This window comes from Tachypleus tridentatus, chromosome 6, assembly GCF_004210375.1.
Source record: "Tachypleus tridentatus isolate NWPU-2018 chromosome 6, ASM421037v1, whole genome shotgun sequence".
NCBI classification, from domain to species: domain Eukaryota; kingdom Metazoa; phylum Arthropoda; class Merostomata; order Xiphosura; family Limulidae; genus Tachypleus; species Tachypleus tridentatus.
The window spans coordinates 71,510,544-71,528,428 of NC_134830.1; the positions used below are offsets into that span (position 1 = coordinate 71,510,544).

Sequence of the window (17,885 nt, forward strand, 5' to 3'; positions counted from 1 at the left end):
TGTATTTGCCTGACCTCTGAAGCAAGACACCAAGTTCATGTACCCACTGGATAGAATCTCGAACACATTCACAAGCTTCAACTGCATGTTGCATTATTAAATTAGACTTGTGCGCTCCACAGTGAAAAAACAAAGCTGACGGTTGCTTTTCTTTTATTTTTGCCTGGCATCCACTGTACGCACCGCTCATGTTAGCGGCTCTATCATAAGTTTGTACTCTTAATCCTGACAGTAGTAAATCGAGTCTAGCCAGTACATCAAGTATAGTCGAGGATATTGTTTCACCAGTTGTATTGGAAACACTGTACAAACCAAAAAATGTCTCATGGACGTCAAGGTTCTCATCTACGTATTGTACACATATTGATTCCTGTTCGGCACCTGTAACATCTTGAGTGCCATCAACCGTTAATGCAAAGATTTTACTTTGTTGCACTTCGTGTGTTATGTTCCTCAGTATTTGATGGCTGAACATCTCCATTATTTCATTCTGAGCCTGGGGTGATGTGAATATGGTTTTCTTTGACAAGTAGGCTGTCAACTCAGGATCTTCCTCTTCCAGGAGCTTCATTAACTGCAGGAAGTTCCTCTCCGTATCAGTATGTCCACGTAATGTTAAACCTTGACGCAGTAAGAAACGTAAACTTCTGAATAATTTGGCTCGACTTCTTTTGCATTCTTCCTGCTGCTTCTTTTTTTCCATTCATGTAGCTGGACAGTTACTGGAGTTACATCAAGTGAACCTTCTGGAGATATAGCGAATCTGTGCTGAGAGAAGGATTGATGTTCGTTGAATTTCTGTTTTGCCCGTTTCCAGTTGCAAAAACCGGTGGATATAAAGGTATACTCCACTGGCCTCTGCAATTTCCCTGTAAAAAAGGTCACTATTTTCTGTCTTGGCACAATGAAAGCATATGATTTTTTGAGTCTGATTGTCAAAGTGCAGCCATGAAAACTCATCAAACTACTTGCCCTGGAAATTGATATTTTGAAATTTTGCTTTCTGTCGTGATATTAGTTGTGCATCTGGATGATATGGCTTTCCACACTGTATCTGTGGAATGTCAAATTTTTCATTACTGCACAAACTTGGTTCACAACTATCTGGTGGTTCATGATGTGCAATGGTTCTCTGATGAACATAGTATTTCCTCTCTATGGCAAGTTTCTATTCCTTTGTTTAAGGTTGTTGGATTATCTGCATCTGCATTGTCACTTGTAGTACTAGTAACTGGCTTGCAGAACTGTCTAATATCGGAAAGTTTCAGATGTTTGCTTGTCATAATTGGAATCTGTTTCCCAGATGACTCAACAGTCTATAATACAGTCTTTATTGAAAAACTCTAACGTACAACGAACGAAGATAAAACAGAATGGAAGTAGAACTGAACTGTACAATGTATTTAAGTCGAACGCGCGAACCTTACAGTGATTACCGAGCCAACTTACCGCCTGGGCATCGCTGGGACAATAATGTGTGCTAGTTATAACAAACTTAAACAATCACAAATATATTATATTTCTGTTAAAGCTCATCAAAAGGCAAACACGTTGTGATATAATGTCTATAAGCACGTCTATTAAATAAAAACACCTAAATAAAAACTAGAAATACAATTCGAGTAGAAGCTTCAGGCCGTTGAAATCGTTCCTTTTATGTTCTAATTATACAAGAAAATACAATATTTTTACTGTCTATGATAAGAGATTATATTGTTTTTTTACCATAAAGCACCAGCACTTTATTAGAGGGCGGTGATAATCTGAAATTTCATGGATTAATGAGAGCCACAAACACAGGTCTAATGAGCCCTGTTGTAAAATCGAGGCTCAGACTAAAGGAATCGGAGAGGGTGATGTAGGGTGCGTCTGGATTCGAGCGGCCCGAACCTGTCGTTAACTGTACACTAAATGTACACTGGTCAGCGGCTTCGGCAGCTAAGGAGAGTTTGTTTGTTTGTTTTGGAATTTCGCACAAAGCTACTCGAGGGCTATCTGTGCTAGCCGTCCCTAATTTTTCAGTGTAAGACTAGAGGGAAGGCAGCTAGTCATCACCACCCACCGCCAATTCTTGGACTACTCTTTTACCAACGAATAGTGGGATTGATCTAAATATTATACGCCCCCACGGCTGGGAGGGCGAGCATGTTTAGCGCGACGCGGGCACGAACCCGCGACCCTCGGATTACGAGTCGCACGCCTTACGCGCTAAGGAGAGTAAGGCGTTCGACGATAAAACCGGCAAGATATGCATAAGAACAAATGGCGTAGGAAAACCGCACAATATACACATAAGATTGATGCAGCTACAAGCAACAAATGGCCTGCCAGATCTAGATCACAGGAGTTTACGCTTGGGAGTAATGTTTTCGAATTTAATGCTCTGTTCAATCTGTTGTGATGAAAATTTTACTTAATCTTACACTACGTACAAAACGTAGGTAGATTCTGTGATAGTGCTTGCAAGCCTTGCATGAATACTTAGGCCTACTGACTGATACTTAGGAACTATCGCTTAGATCGAAAAGCTTAGAAGCACGCCTATATTAAAGATGTACATTTCTCCCTAATTATGTAATTCGATTGGTAAGAACACGAGAATCACAAGAACAAACACACAATTTGTAGGCCTGTGATGCAATAAAACAATTCAACAGACCAAACTGTAGGGGGGGATGATTGTATGAACCATGCCCCACCTAAAATGAAGGTGGAATGTATGCCACCCATCCCCCCAGGATCTAAGCTCCTGACTGATACATGATTTACATTACAGTCGCAAATCTTAAAAAACTACTCACTTCTAAACATGTTTGTATAACTTTAGTGTAAATACATGTAAATCTTGATTCATATTTTGTTTTATTCAGACCTTATGTAAATGAAAATGTGTAAATTTGCCCGTTTTTACATACAAAATAGGTTAATTTCTAAATTTCATTTTCCTGGTCACAAAAGCAAAGTTTGAAGGGAATAATGGCCATTTTTTGTACTTACATAAGCACATAAGCAATCAAGAAATAACACATACTATCCAAGAACAAAACTTGTGTGACAGTGTGAAATAGATGCGATATTGTTCTGAGCAGTTGCTTTTGTACTCAAGTGTATAAAACGTGTGCTAACACGAAAACTTTCGACACAAAGCCACCTGGCTCATTATACAATTACTTTAAAAGACACGAACCAAACAAACAAGGTTGGATATCTACTATTGACAGTTAAGTTACAAATTCCTATTATGATTACACAATAAAGTCATGTGATATATACTATAGTGTAGGGTCGCACAGGAATTTGTAAAAAACTGACAGATTAGTTTTAAATTAAATTTGACCTTCTTAATTATATCGTGTAACAAAATTTTCAGGGCCTGGCATGGCCAAGCGCGTAAGGCGTGCGACTCGTAATTCGCGGGTTCGCGCCCGCGTCGCGCTAAACATGCTCGCCCTCCCAGCCGTGGGGGTATATAATGTGACGGTCAATCCCACTATTTCGTTGGTAAAAGAGTAGCCCAAGAGTTGGCGGTGGGTGGTGATGACTAGTCGCCTTCCCTCTTGTCTTACACTGCTAAATTAGGGACAGCTAGCACAGATAGCCCTCGAGTAGCTTTGTGCGAAATTCCCAAACAAACAAAATTTTCTAATTTCTTCACTTTCCGCCATCAAAGAGCCCAATGTTTTTCTACCGTGTTCGTTAGCTGCAACCTACAATTTTCAGTACATTAATTGGAAACTGCCACGCGAAAGTTTTTCAGTTTTGCATTATTACACTAATATCTATTTTTCATCGTTACTCGACTTTGCTGTCTCCTTGGACTTTTGCAACTACATTTCAGCAAGTGTTTAACACTGGAAAATTACCACAGTATATTTCCCTATTCAGACGACGGCACAGATTCTTTTCGTTGTTTCTTATACTTAGCCGAAATCGAGAGTGCATATTTAGTATTATTATTCCTGCAAACAGTATTATCAATATTTCATATAACTATTGTTATTTTTAAATATTTAGCGTTAAGTGTGTTTATGTGTTTTTCTTTTAGCAAAGCCACAAAGGCTATGTGCTCAGCCCACCGAGGGGAATCGAACCCCTGATTTTAGCGTTGTAAATCCGGAGACATACCGCTGTACTAGCAGGGGGGTGTGCTAGCGTTAAGAACACATTATAAATACTGTCAACAAACTTGTGCTGTGTGTCGCTGTTGTCTATTATACATGTATTATTTGTGTAATTTTATTCTAGCAAACAATTGTGCACAGCATGTGTGTCATGTAGACCTAATAAGGTAAAAATATTACTGAGTCTGTTTACATTGCATTGATCTGTATTGTATTATTTTTGAAGAAACATTATTCTGTTCTGATGACATTGTTTTGTCGCTGCTCGTCTTTTTTCTGCAATACACTGTGACATTGATGGAAGCTGGTCATTAAATGTGTGATGATACAATCTTTGCTTTCAAGAGAAGTCTTTGAGAACAGATTTACCAGTAATATGTTTATTTTTTATTGTATATTTAATACTTATCTTAAATATGTGTGATAGTTAGATAGAATTTCTTGCAAAACCACACGAAGGTTATGTGCGCTAGCCGTCCCTAATTTAGCAGTGCAAGACTAGAGAGAAGGCAGCTAGTCATCACCACCCACCGCCAACTGTTGGGCTATCTTTTACCAACGAATAGTGGGATTGACCGAACATTATAACGTCCACACGGCTGAAAGGGCGAGTATGTTTGGTGCGAAAACACCTCTATCACCACAACTTTGGCTGCTACTTCTTCCTACATAGCCACTTCGATCATCATTTAATGCGGCCCAGCATGGCCAAGCGCGTAAGGCGTGCAACTAGTAATCCGAGGGTCGCGGGTTCGTGCCCGCGTCGCGCCGAACATGCTCGCCCTCCCAGCCGTGGGGGAGTTATAATGTGAGGGTCAATCCCACTATTCGTTGGTAAAAGAGTAGCCCAAGAGTTGGCGGTGGGTGGTGATGACTAGCTGCCTTCCCTCTAGTCTTACACTGCAAAATTAGGGACGGCTAGCACAGATAGCCCTCGAGTAGCTTTGTGCGAAATTCCAAAACAAAACAATCATTTAATGTATACCATGTTTTAACTATACACATTGAGTTCTTTGGCGCTTGTACAAAACCTTTGGTGAAGTGATAGCAAATACTGTAAAAATATATTATGCTATAAATAAATTGTTTGAAAGTTAGAGTTTTTGTGTTATTTATCATAACATGAACTCACATTTTTAAGTACGTTATCCATACAAAATACGGATACCTCAGCTTATTAATTTGCGAAGAGGAATAAAGATCGTCAAAAAATCACAAAAAGAAGTTCAATCAACATGCAAATGTTATATTTTCAATACTAGAACAAGAGAATTTAAAAATATAAAAATGAACTATCCTAGAAGTAAGGATTACATTATTTTATTATCCTATAAATCCCTATTTTGATTTCAGCAAACTTGATAATGTAGATATGGAGGCAAAATAAGGATTTGTAGCTTTAAATAAGAGTACAGACATATTTCTGACCTTGTTTGCTTGCATTTTTTTTGAAGACCCTAGTTGTAACCTCGAAATTAGTCTTAACAATTTGATTAAACTTGTTTTTGTACTTTGTGACGATTCGTATTCCCCCTTTTTGTGTGGACATTTTTACTAATTTTGTTATATTTTAGTTTTAAGTTACTAATTTTTACTTTATGATTTTAGGTGTCTCTACTGAGCATCTAACAAGATACTATTCGTCTGGTACAGTTATCAAGATTGACGGTGTACTTAGCTGTGTTGGTAACAGTGGAACTGTAATCGTTATTCTGTATTACATTGAAATCACGTGGTATGATATATTTATACTCTTGCTTTCTTTCTTGTCATAATTGTTATGATGCTATTATTTGTTTGTGAACTAAAGCCGTTTTACTAAAAAGTAAAAGTCAGTTGTATGACATACAATTACTTAATTTTTGTAATGTCGCACTAGTAGTAGTATAGTTTTTAATTTTGGTTACCATTTTACATTACTTTAGTTTTGTGTACCATTTCTGTTATTTTATCCAACTCTTAAGCATAAAACTAAAAGTACTGATTGCTAGTGTTGCTATTATTATAACACAAATACGTTGTACTACTAGGCCTATTAGCACAGTTCAGTGTTAGATAGTGATAATTGGTAAGTACTATAAAGTAGTGCCATTACTGGTTTTAGTACCACAATTGGGATTTACTGAGTGAAATATTGAAGAAGCACAAGTTTTACATTAAAAATGTAATTGTATATAAATTATAATGCTATATTTTGATTTTTGAATTTATTGCTAAAGCATAAAATAATTTAAATGCATATAAGTTTATAAAAAAAAATTTAATGTGTGCATCGTTGTTCAGAAACAAAATTTTTTACTCAGTATCTTATTCTATAAGGTATGTGACAGAAAAATAAAAACCTAACCCAGTGTCTTGTAAAAATGTAAGGTTTGAAAGGGTGTTTGACATTTAGCAAATAACAAATGAAATCTTGTAAATAAAGATAAAATAATTTTCTTAGTAAAATAATGATATTGTGACAGAAATGTGTAAACAAACTATGTAAAAAGTACTGTAAGTGTAATTATTCATTAATTTATCCTTAAAATGGAAACTTCAATATACAAAAGTAAATAGTGTGTAGCTGTCAACAACTTAACCCTGGAGAGCATAAATTTACCTGTGGATATGTGGGTATATAACTTGTAAACAGAGGGTTCCAAATACTTATGATGGGTAAACCACAACCTTTTTTTTTATATATAAAGTAATTTAGTAAATACCATACTGGGAAGCATTTTGGTTTAACATTTTTTCAAAAATTACATCTTAAGTTTTTTGCACATTGTAAAATAATTTGAACTTTATTGAATTTATAATAAAAAGGTTATTGAAGCATATAGGAATGATTTTATAGACTTTATGCATTGCTTGAAAATGTTGCCCTGTACCTATAACTTAAAATATTTATTATATAGTTCTTAAGACAGAGAAAAGGGTAGTTAATAATGTATGAAGTGCGTATTAAATAAATACATGATTTGTAATTGCTATATTGTAGTATGTGTAAAAGCACTTCAAAATTAAATATAATTAATTCATTGTTATATTTGTTATGTACAGTGTGCACACATACAAATTTCTTGTATTACATCTGTTATAACAGTTTGTATTTTGACAGATCTTCATGATTGATGGCTGCTATCACATTAATGCTTCAAACCTCCCATAAAATTACTTTTGTTAGAACTCCCATAAAGTTGTTATAACATGACACCTGCTGTTTTGGAATTATATCCAGCCACAGAGATATTTTTTATTACAGATTCTGTTGTTATTTATCATAGCATTGCCCACACAATTAGCTTTTTGTATGTACAAGTTTACATGGGCTAGACTAGTGATGTTGCATGAGCAATAACACATTTTTGAACTTTATTGGTGTATATAGACATCAAATATAGGTAACTTAGGAATTAAGTCAGCCTTTGAAAGTTTGTTACCAGATTGGACAATAATCATTAATAAATCTGATCATGACCTAAATTCTATTTGATGGACTACTTTCTGCATGATATGAGGTTGCAAGGACTTCCTTGTTGGTAGGAGATCATTGTATTTTAGTGGCACACTGGGAACATGTTTCAGTATAGCCAGAAAAATTCTTTGTTGATAAAAAAAAAAGGCACAAATGAATTAGTACAAATTAACTTTTAATGTCTAATTTAATAAAAAATAGCATTAAGATATGTCATTAGTTTGCTAACAGTCCCTAAGAGTTCTTTGGCAGGGGATATTTACAGCTCTCATGCATTCTTAAAAGGAAAAAAAAACTGCAACAGTAATCATGTGTTTCAAGAATAATTATAAAAATATTTCTAGATAATTTTTCTTTTCTTGTACAACTACTTGTGTGAGTGTATAACTTATTAAAGGCACACAGCAAAGATCACTTATTTATTAAAGAGTTTTCATTGGGATATGCTTGTTCATTGCCTAAAAGTCAAGAAATCTGAACTTGTGATGTACTGTAAGGACAAAAATCTATTTATATTCTGTGGAAACAACGAGTTTCTCATTGTCTTTCAAATGGTAGCTTTTGAATACATGTTTACTATACCTAAATATTGGGACTGATACTAGTAGAATCTCCACACTAACTTAGATAGTAATAGATATGCTTTTCTTCATATTCTGTCAAAATGATTAGAATGTTTTTTTTAAAAGTAGTGTAAATGAATGGAAATTGATTTCACCAGTGACCAATAATATTATTAATGTCTAGATGTCTAATAATATTTCATTGTGCAATCCCAGTATGAATCATACTTCTTGATGTAACATTTTAACAGGTGATGGTGCTAATGATGAATCATTTACACTATTTTCACAGCATTTGTCTTCTATTGTCTGTGTAAAAGAAACTAAATAAAGATATGCCATCAGCTCATAAAAAGTCCACATGGATTGTTTGGCAGGGACTGTTTACATCTCTTGTGCATTTTGAAAATGATACACTTAACTGTATAATTAGCAATGTCCATATTTTCTTAATTAATCTGTTTCACTGCTTGGTTCTTTACTTTATAAAAATACTACTTGTGAAGCAAGGATCCAACAAATAGCATAGATGAAATTTGAATTTCCCTGTATTATATCAAATTTAACACAAATTCATTTTCTGTCATATTTTTAATTGTTTTTGACCAATGTATCTTGTATTATTGTTCTGCAGTTAGCAATGGAGAGTAAGTAGTCACTGTTAATAACCAAGAAAGTAAATTTTTTTGTAAATTTTTTTGTGGTTTTAATAATTTTTAACATGTTCTTATGGAGGACCATTAATAATTGTTGAGATTGGTTTTAATGATGTCAGTGGCACAGAACAGGGTGGCTAGCAATCTGAGAAGTCAGAAATTTAAAAATAGTGGCAAAAAAATAGTCAAGAGAAACTAATAGATTACTTCAAAAACTGGAAAAATAGAAAACAATTGTACTGGAATCTGACCAGTAATTTTATGCTACTTTCTAGTCAACAACTAGGCTAAATTCACTCATTAATAGCAATTGAGTAACCATTCTGAATAGGCTTGTGTATGCTAAACCCCACAGGACTTGTAACCATGCATTAGATCCAGCAGAGTGATGCACACTTTGACATTTTAGTACAAATTCTTGTAGTTTTGAGGATTTTTATTTTTCAGGTGATTATGTAATAGAGTAGTAGAAGCTGCTTCCCCTTTATCACCATTTAAAATTAATGTGTCCTAAATTTCACTTTAAAATCATTACCTAATTCAATTTCACACAGAACTGTTCTGCATTTTAAGTAACTCTTGATATTCAGTTAGTGCAAAGGCTGTTGCTGAATCACTCTTCATAGCAACGATCAACAAAGTCAAAATCTCAAACAATTGTCATTACATCCTAATAAGTCAGATTTTTCCCCTCAAAAATTGTATTTTTTTAACTTAAGGTTCTTTTTTTTTAATCCTGTGAAGTGTGTGCAATTGTTTAACACTAATCACAGGTTGGTTTATTGGCTTAATATCCTATATTTTGTAAACTATCATTAAGTATGGTATAACTTAATAATAAGGATCAACAAAAAAAGAAGCAGTTGCCAAAAAATTGCTTTTCCAAAAAAGCTGCCTTACAAAAACCTTTTCCATCTAAAATATACTCAGATATGTAGACATAATGAAAATAACATTTTACAATGATTTACAGTGATAAAAGATTGAAAATTGCTATGCTACAAAATTAAAAACATTTCTATAACAATAGCTACTTCAGCTGACCTACTGATCATGTCAGAGAGCCTATAGAAGAAAATCAACTAAGCCATTTGGTCTACAATAGTTGGTTTTATGGTGGTCTTCCACTTCTGCCCTTGTGATAAAAATCCATATATATACACACACACACACACACACACACACACACACACACAAATACACATACACACATATGTACATACATGCATATCAATGAATAGATACACAATATTTTCTGTAGGTAAAGTATATAGTTTGTACATATACAAAATATTTTTGTAGTTAATTTTTTACTTGACACCTCATGAAATGTATTTGAAAATAAACATACACCATATTCACACCCTTACCATGTTCTGAACAATTCTTATTTTACATATATGTCATGAGCTTAAGTGAGATTTAATTTTATTATTGTATGTGTTGGACTGACAAATCTGTTGAAGTGTATACATATTGGTTTATGGTAATAATTATTACTTAGAGCCCAGTGTGCCTGCGCTAGTCATACTCAACTATTTTCTAAATGTTCATGGAACTTAGATAATGAGTTTGCTAAAAAAAACTGTTGGGTTAAAACTAAATCTTTTGGTTATACTACAAGTTTGATCCTAGGTCACTCCATTTTTTGTTTGATTCATTTTATGTTAATGTATATTATATTGATGGTGGACACGTACATTTAATTTGAAAGAAACATCTTAGTGAAAGTCAAATCTTGCAATTTTTTGAATTCATAGTTGAAATTTCATCTTTAAAAAATGTTTATAGTAAAAATAGTTTAGTATTTTCCAAATATCCATATGTCATAAAAATATCTGCAAATCTAATTAACTTAGGAAATCATGTATTAATTGTTATTTTTGTTAAATTGCATATAAAATGAAAGATCACTATGAACTAGAATATTGTGTGTTAATTTAAAAAAACAAAAAACCTTGAGCCTGATATCTAGTGAACATAAGAAAAGATCGTGACAAAGGCCATTCAGCCAATCAGCCATTCCTTGACCAATATTGTAATAAGAATGCTGTATATTAAATTTTAACCAATTTAAGTGTAACCCTTTAAACCTACACAAATATCCAACAGAACTTTGAATGAATTCTAACTAATGCCATAAATCATCATAAGACAAAGTATCACAAAAGTTTGTGACTGTTTTAAACATTTTGTTAAAGCACAAGTCTGCATTTTTGCCTACAGAGCTTAAATATATTATTCCTAATATTCAAGTTTCTATTTCTGACCTTTTCATTCTACCACTCACAGAGTGCATAAGAAGACTGAACCCCAACAGTTTTGAACATTTGAAACAAATTCCTTGACATTTTTATCCCAGACTTTGCATGAAAATTAATTTTGCTAGGCTTTGATTTCTGCTGGATTTTATTTATTATTTGTCACTTTCTTTTTCATATACAACTGTTCTCAAACATATATGTGTATAGAGCAAATATTGTCTTAGTTTCCTGTAAGAATGCTTGTATTTTCATTTTTATAATTAGTGTTTGATTCAGCAGGCTGCTTTTCTAATTTACATATAAGGTGATTGACCAAAAAGAAGTACCAGTTTTAACAGTGCTTAAACTTATGTAAATTGCACTTGTCAACTTGTCCTTTACCAGTTGGAGAAAGGTGTTTAAAATTTTAATTTTTATTTATGATGTACTTTTATTCACAATAGAACTTATGGAAGAAGAACAGGCATTGGTACATATGAAATAGTTAATGTTTTGTAAGGTATTAAGTACATGCAACCACATCTTAAAAAAAACAGTCATTAGATGATTGCAAAATATTACTTCTTTATGATTGATATAATGCTAAATACAATGTTGTTATTTCTTGATAGATGTTCAACTAGTTGTCTAAAACTACCACTTGAAAACAACTAAAACTGATGAATTGGAGCTGAAATTCATGTGACTTATAATGGCTAAACGAAGATTTACTTATGATATCTTTGTTGGTAACTTACCACCGCATACTGATCAGGTATTGGTAATTTTTTAATTAAAAATTATTTGAAGTCTTTGTAAAGTGCACACAAATTTATTGGTTGGGAATTGTACTAGCTTTAAGGTGTATCATTGAGCAGTAGTCAGGGTAAAGGAATGTATGCCACAATTAGAGAAGGATCAAAGATAATGCCAAAACATATCAACTTCAAAGGAATAAGGAAAGCAATAAGATAATCCAAAATGAAAGTCAAATTGTTTTTTTTTCTGTTGTCTTTCTGTTTTTCCTTCTGTTTGGAGATTCTCTCAGAGTTCCAAACTGATCAACCTTTGATTCACCTGCTATACAGTAAAATGATAGAGTTTACTTGTACTTTTCTGAAATGGTTTGTCGAAACAGATGTTGTTGATGGCATAGCACTAGAAGACCTGAAAAACGTACACATTGATATTAAAATTCAACATGGTGATAGAGACATCTGAGGAAGGAAAAATGAAAACAGGGATTCAACACAAAGAAATTCTTGGAATCTAGTCATTCTACACTACAGTATCAAAGTACCTAATCATTAGGTTTCCTTTTTAAATTAAAGTAGATTAAAGCACTAACTTGTTTGTCTCCAGTGATCGAGGTTCTGTCACAGTTGTAGATGTTTATAGAGAATGTTATAACTAACATTACAGCTGAGTGGAAAGTGTACCAAACAGAAGATGATTTAGAAGACAGAGAAAGGATGGATCATTTCTTGAGTAAATTGTTCTAGAAAAACTTGACAATGGAAACTTGAAATACAATCACTGTATCTCTTTGACAAGAAAGTGGTAGTATTGCTCCATACAAATGCAGATGTGGAAATAAGTTTGTTTGTTAATATGTGTGTTGTCATAAAACAGAAAAGTAAAGGGAAACAAAGAAAAAAACAGATGTAAAATTGAAAGATCAAGATGTAAGAGATTGAAATACATGAGAAGAAACATAATAGGTAAAAAAAAAACTGTGAACAAAAATTAATCAAAGTTGTACAAATAGAAACCAGTAAGGTGAAAAAGAACATCGGTGACGAAATATGATACTTGGAAAATGAATTACTAAATACAACTATCAAATCAACTACACTATGCATCTGTCCAAGACTTTCAACATAAAAAAAACATTTACTATAAAATAAGATAAATTATTCATTTTGCACCTGTTACCACAACTTCTGTGTTATTTGTGACAGCAGGACTTTTCATGATTACTCTAGCCTTGACTTTTATCAAATATAATTCTAGAATTTAGTTGAATTAGTCAGTTAAGCAATATTTCCCAATTTATAAATCAAAAGATTATGATGGAAAGATACCAAGGGAGGCATATCCAGTGAGTTCTAAATAGTTTTAAAGTGAACAAATGAAATAGTGAACAACAAGTTATTCATTTTGCTGCCCATTTAAAAAAATTGGCTTTAACAACGTTTAGCAGTGTTCCAGACAGGAGTCGTAAAAACTACCAAGCATTATTAGCTTTCTTATTCAACAGGTTTGAAATGACATATGAGAAAAAAGTATCCAAAGCAAAGTTCATAGGCAGTGTTTGGTGGATAAATGAGTCCTATATGAAACAATACTGCAGAATCAAGTCATACATACTATAACAACTAGGTCTGCATCTTTTAAAGGAAGCTCTCCAGTTGGCAGTTGAGCTTGAATCTATGAAAGTTGCAGGTAAACAACTAAAGTGCCATCTAAGGATCATCAGATCAAGTGCTGTTGAAATATCAGCTCACTCTGATAGCATTCTAGAAGATCTGAAAGGAGTAGTTGGACAGTATTTACACAAGACAGAGGAAGTAACCAACAAGATAACAGATGTTTCAAGTTTAACTTGAAAAGACATACTGCAAGGAACTTGTGGACAAGAGCCTGTAGGGAATGAAAACTCTTCTCCAAAAGGTACCACTAAAATAAAGTGTTATAGATGTGGTAAACATGGCCATTGTATTCAAGATTGTGAGGAATCAACAGCTTTCAATAAAACAGAGAGAGTACATAAAGATGAGTCTTTAAGTTCAACCAAATCAAAGGAACAACAAAGAGCTAACCAGTTATTGATAAAATGGAAGTTAGCTGGACTTGTGGGGAAAAATTTAGATTGGAATATTCCATCTGCCCCAAAAGAGATAAGTTCATTGTTTGAAGAAGCCATTCCATGCATTAATGGATTTATTTATAGGAAGACTTGTAGTATCTTGATTAAATCTAATTTTACTCATAACAGTTTAATCTGATTTGATGATGAAAGATGAGAAATTGCTTCCAGAGATGAATAAAAATTGATTTGAACAACAAGTTCACATAAAGTTACGGCAAGATGAACATTGGAAATTACTGTTATTTTGGAAAGCTTCTGTATGTTTCATGACATGTGGATGATTGACATGGAGGAGGAGTGCATATTGGGAAATGCTTCATGTGGAGAAAATAATGTAAGGTTAGACTAGTTTTAAATAGCTTCATGTTTTATAACCAAGAAATCTCTATGCTCTATTTGTTAATTACTACACTAGAGATTGAACTTCTAGTGACAAGTGAAATGTGTGCACTAGGACATTCTTGGAATAACTGGAATTATGGGTTATAAGAACTTTATGGATGTAAAGAATAAAGATGTTATAATTTGGATCATGAACACAACAAACCATAAAATTCAATTCTGGATGTTACATTGCAAGATGTGAATGTTTAAAAGTAGTACTTCCTTATTAAAGAAAATCAGAAGTAGCCACCTTTTAGGCAAGATATAGGAAGTCTGATATAGCCACACATATGGTCAACTTGCTATCTACATACAAGAACTGTATGATTGAAGATGTGTAGAGCTTACAGCTGAATAATGGATAGATTACATAAATTCCTCATAGAATATCAAAGTACATTTTTCAGTGGCCCTCATAACTTAGGCTCAACAAATAAAATATTTGCAAAATTGATAGTAGAGATGCAGCCTCAATATATCAGTTAAGCAAATGATTTGTACTTTCAAAATATCTGAAGTTTTCAATGAGATAGAACCCATGAAGGAACAAGGAATAATACAACCAAGTACTAGCCACTGAGCATTTTCTTTTGTATTTTTTAAGAACAATGAATACACAAGGTTTGGCATGAACTGTTGGAAGGTAAATTAAGTAAAAAGAGGATGATTACTAATCACTATTAAGGATTACTCTGGTTTGGATAAAAATGTTTGTCAGCATTGGATATGAAGGTAGGATATTGGCAAATGCAAGTATTGGAAGCAAGTAGAAGTAAAACAGCCTTTAATGCAAGAAATGGATTGTGGCAATTTTACTTAGATTATGTAATACAATTGCTATATTGTAGCAACTGATATATGTAATCTCTTTCTCTGAACTACCCTGGAATGTTGTACTCATCTGCTAGAATGACATAATTATACATGGAAAGACACACTTAGTAATGGTTGAGATGAGCTGAAGCAAGTTCTAGATGAAATAAACCCCTAAAAGTGTGATTGATTCTGTTAACAGGTGAGTTTTCTGAGACAAGTAGTCAGCAGAGAGAAACATCAACAGATGTATTTATGATTGATGTTAGTCAATGCTGAAAAGATTCAAAGAATATGCATAACATAAAAGGATTTCTAGAACTGTGGTCTTATTGCCATCATTTCGAAAAACTATTTTCTGACATAACTCATCCTCTACACAAAATTTTTAAAAAATCAAGTTTTATTGAATTGCTGATTGTGAACAAACATTCAACAAACTGATGAAAGGTTAATCACTATTCTTGATTTGTGATACTATACTCAACTTTTGAAGATACCATTGTATTACATATGCATGTCACTGCAAAATTAGTGTGTTAAAGAACAGAAGGCTAAATATTAAGATGGGTGTAGAAACTTCAGGAGTGCAACTTTAATAGTGTATATTACCTTTGAAAGAACCAAAGAAATGCTAATGCACTATCTTGAAGACCATGTGTTAATAAGAAATGCAAACATTGTGAAAACAAAAATAAAGATTAACACCCCATAAGAGAACAGAATATAGTTCAAGATGAGACATCCACAATTGATGTTGAAGAACTGATGTGGTCCAATATTCAACAGAAAGAAACTCGGGCCTAAAATAGAAGTTTAAAACTAATTATCAGTGGTTCAAGATTAGTGGAGAGAAATACATGTGACAAACAGTTACTACATACCATCTGAAGACAAAGATGTACTGGAAACTGTGGGATTTCTTAGGCCTCTAAGAGTGCTTTTTATGTCAGAAATGGAAAGATACCAGTAGTCAGAAGTAATATCTACAGTTGGTAGTTCTGTAGTCTTTATCTCATAAACACTCTATCACCACCAATACTTTCAAATAGCTGGACATTTAAGTGCTAAGAATACATGGGAAAAGTAAGATAATGACTTTGTTGGTTTGGGTTTTGTGAATCTGTAGAGAATTTATTTAAAGATTTTGAATGCCAATGGAACTTTGAATGATCTTTGTTTACAGAAGTGCGTCAAAGAAGGCACAAACAAGTCTTTCAGTTTTATTTTCTGACCGAAAGGTGGAAAGATACAACTGTACACTTTTAAATCATTTAGCCATTTATGTAGGTGAACAACAGAAAAAGTGGAATCCAGATATTCTACAACAACTTAAGAGATACTGGAAGACAGTACATGAAGCTACAAGCAACACACCATCACTGATTTTGGGGAGGGAACAACAGACCTTTCATATTGATATTCTGAAGGTAATCACTCACAGAATTTTACAGAAAAGTGCAGAGATTAAGGAACATCATTGATCAATTATACATGACTTTACTGAGGAAAGATTGAAATTGGGCAGTGATAAAATGATAATTTACTTTGATATTAAGGGTGATAAGAGTACATTTCATCAAGGTGATATATGTTTCAAAAGAAAATGAACTACAAATAGTTGCTAGAAAGAACTGTACTCTGAAAAAAGAAAAAAAGATTCGAGACAGACTGGTGTTCCAACCCAAAGGTCATCTGTTGTGATCTATGGAATTAACATCTGTGAGAGAATAGTCAACTGGGTAATTTCACAGAAAAATTTGCAAGTGGAAACTGAAAGTTAAGCTGCTGAAGAACCTAGAGTACCTTTTAAGATCTTTCAGATGATTATGAAGAACATAGTTATCAGTAGATTTGCTAAGCCAATTATCTAGAGATAACTCCCACAGTGACAAGGACAACAAGTGATAATAAGTCATTCTATCAGCATATCATAAGCTGTGGAAGAGAGTCTGTCAAAAAGACTCAGTGAATGAACAGTTTATACAGAGTAGAGTAAGGTATTTTTGTTAATCAAATTTGCTATTGTATTTTAATTAACTCATGAGTTAATAATATAGTAGTTATTATGATGTTTAATTGGGAATATTAAATTCTATGAATTGTTTGTAATAATGAAATATTCTGATACAATATTTTGCTTTCCTCTCTTCAAATAGCTTTTCTCAATTAGCACTGTTCTCCATTGGCACAAATTTTTAGTGTATGTACTATCTTTCCACCTTACACTTTTTGTATATCCACATGCAAGTGATCATACAGCAACTTTCCATGAACAGGAGTATGACACCACTCCTATCATAGCCAGTATGCTTTTCATATCTGCACTTGCTAATGACTTCTTGTTTGGCAGCAGTACTCTACAGACATGCTACTTTTTCTTCATAGATTTGTCAATGTTTATGATTATACTACTGACTTGATTTTTCTGTACTTTTTATTTCATTTTGGTATTGTGCCAGGTAGTTGTTGTTTTTTTTTCTTCTAAATGTTTACACTTCTCAGGGATCTGTTTATATTGTGGACCCTTCTTTGTGTCGAGTGGTATCTGATCAAGTATATTTTTTGGGTTATGTACACTATAGCGTTGGGGTGTTCTGTAGGGCTGCTAGTAGTTCTCTAGCAGTATTTGTCCCTACCATGTACTTATGGATTAACATAAGTAAATCAAGAAGGGACTGCTGCTCATCTCTGTGGTGTTGAGTCTCTTTGTACTGGGACCTGATGTACAATTTCAGATGCCATCTAGTAGTAGTTGGTTGACTTCGTAAAT

General features: G+C 33.4%; 1 protein-coding gene across 5 annotated transcripts in view; it reads left to right on the top strand.

Annotated features, from left to right (window-relative positions):
* Positions 1-5,744: 5,744 nt before the first annotated feature.
* LOC143252776 (serine/threonine-protein kinase 31-like) overlaps positions 5,745-17,885 on the top strand; it is a 101,982-nt gene continuing 89,841 nt past the window's right edge. For 2 of the 5 annotated variants that reach the window (XM_076505452.1, XM_076505455.1), the window contains exons 1-2: positions 5,745-5,856; positions 11,676-11,818. In XM_076505452.1, the coding sequence (XP_076361567.1) occupies positions 11,756-11,818 (63 nt within the window). In that variant the 5' untranslated portion in view covers positions 5,745-5,856; positions 11,676-11,755. Of the gene's footprint in view, positions 5,857-5,897; positions 6,190-6,645; positions 6,780-11,675; positions 11,819-17,885 lie in introns of those variants that run through there. The other 3 variants (XM_076505456.1, XM_076505453.1, XM_076505454.1) reach the window with 3 other exon arrangements.